This window comes from Phaseolus vulgaris, chromosome 1 (assembly GCF_000499845.2).
Source record: "Phaseolus vulgaris cultivar G19833 chromosome 1, P. vulgaris v2.0, whole genome shotgun sequence".
NCBI classification, from domain to species: Eukaryota; Viridiplantae; Streptophyta; class Magnoliopsida; order Fabales; family Fabaceae; genus Phaseolus; species Phaseolus vulgaris.
In genome coordinates, this window is record NC_023759.2 from 15,716,078 (window position 1) to 15,718,355 (window position 2,278).

Here is a 2,278-nt window from a genome sequence, read left to right on the forward strand (position 1 = left end):
TCTGAAATCTAAAATCAAAACAGAAAGATATACTTAAAAAACTCAATGGAATTAATGTAATGGAATTTGTGTGGATCTAACACACAAATATGAACTCAAACTATAAAGAAAAAATGCACCAAAGGATCAAAACAATATAGATTTCAGATCAAGCACTCAAACCAAAACAAGAAACAAATAAATTAAGAAGAGTACTACTAGGATTTGTTGACAAATTTGGAAACACATGACTAGACAAAACTTATGGATTCATAAAATAAAATTACTTAAACACATTAATATGAACCGAATAAAATTACAATCAAGACTCAAGCAACCTAAAAAATTAAAAAATAGCAACACAATGTATCAAGAATCCTACACAAAATTGAAATAAGATGTTCAAGCACAATCTGAACAAACACTACCGATTGAAATGAATAGAAAAGCATTCAAATCATATTAAAATTTTAAAAACAGCAAGACAAGATGAACACAAGATGAACAACTTGGAAATAAGAAGAACTCAAGCAAAAAAATGAAAAGAGATACTTATCTCTTGAAGACCATAATTCATGATACCAAATGATGGAATTGAGGTCTTCTTTTGGTGTAATTTGGGGTGAGTTTGCGGAAGCTTATGGATGTTGATGGAGCAAGGCCTTCCTAAGAAGTGTGGTTGCCTTGAAGGTGCATGAAGAGTGGAAGATTAGGGAGGTTCGGCCAACCCCTTTGAAGGTGTAAGGATTGAAGACTAAAACCTAGATGCTAGGCAAAGAGTAAGATATGGCTCAAGTTTGGCAGCATAACAATACTCAATTTAATCTTACAAAATGAGAGCCAAACACCTCCTTATATAGGATTGGAGGGCTGGAATTTGAAGAGCCAAATACAAATGAAATGCTAGCCAAATTACATGCAAGTGTGAACACATGGAAGCACATGGAGCACATGGCACATGGGAGCACATGGGATGGTGGCTCCAAAATTCAGCACATGTGGGGTAGGTTCTAGAATTCTTCCATGTGCTAGGAGTTCTATAACCTTATGCTCCACTTAGGCTAATTGTGGGCTGGACCTAAGTTTAATTAGGAGTAGGAAACTCTATTTAAACTTAGGTTAGAATTTTAGGTACCACTTTGCATGTTTCAACACATTTACAAAAATATTTATACTATGCCACTTTGACTAGAAAAATAAGAAAAACTATGACACACTAGAGTCTATGACATGTAAAATGTGTCCTCTTGACCCCTTTTTGACTATGACTCTAGTGATTGCCTCAAGGTAGCATTTTGGTGGCCTCTCAAAGGGTTGGTGTTGGGGCTTCTTCAATCAAAAGATCTTGGCAAACTCAGATATTTCTTGGGGATTGAGGTAGCACAATCCAATACTAGTATTGTTATATCGCAAAGAAAATATGCATTGGATATTTTTGAGGAAATTGTGTTGATGAATTCGAAATTTGTTGATACTCCGATGGATCCCAATGTCAAGCTTCTACCCAATCAGGGAGAACCTCTTTCAGATCCTGAGAAGTATAGGAGATTAGTTGGAAAATTGAACTATCTCACTATTATTCGTCTAGACATTTCCTTTGTAGTCAATGTGGTGAGTCAATTTCTTAATTCTCCATGTGAAGATCATTGGAATGCAGTCATATGTATACTAAAGTACATTAAAGACTCTCCTGGAAAAGATTAGTTATATGGTCATAATAACCATACTAAAGTCGTTTGTTATTCAGATGCTGATTTAGCAGGATCTCCATTTCATAGAAGATCAACTTTCAGTTATTGTGTTTCCATTGGTGATAACTTGATCTCTTGGAAGAGCTTGAAACAAAGTGTTGTAGCGAGATCTAGTGTAGAAGCAGAATATAGAGCTATAGCCTCAGCTACTTGTGAGCTTATTTAGCTTAAACAGTTACTTAAAGAATTGCAATTTGGAGAGGTCACTCAAATGACACTTATATGTGATAATCAGGCTACTCTTCATATTAGCTCAAATCTAGTTTTTCATGAAATGACCAAATATATTGAGATTGATTGTCATTTCATTCGAGAAAAGATTATATTGGGAGATATCAAGATTGAGTTTGTTAATTCAAATAATCAATTAGCAGATATTTTTACTAAACCTTTACGAGGGCCTAAGATTGATTGCATTTGTAACAAGCTGGGTACATATGATCTATATGCACCCACTTGAGGGGGAATGTTAGATATTATTAGATATAATTAGATATTATGAGATATTATAGATATTGTTAGATATTTCATATTTATGTAATGAGCTT

At 34.2% G+C, this 2,278-nt stretch overlaps 1 protein-coding gene across 1 annotated transcript; it reads left to right on the forward strand.

The window, feature by feature from the left end:
• Window positions 1–911: 911 nt before the first annotated feature.
• Window positions 912–1,896, forward strand: LOC137815589 (uncharacterized mitochondrial protein AtMg00810-like). Its single transcript, XM_068618704.1, has 3 exons — window positions 912–982; window positions 1,254–1,642; window positions 1,727–1,896. The coding sequence occupies exons 1-3, from the start codon at window positions 912–914 to the stop codon at window positions 1,894–1,896; spliced, it is 630 nt and encodes a 209-aa protein (XP_068474805.1).
• Window positions 1,897–2,278: the final 382 nt, after the last annotated feature.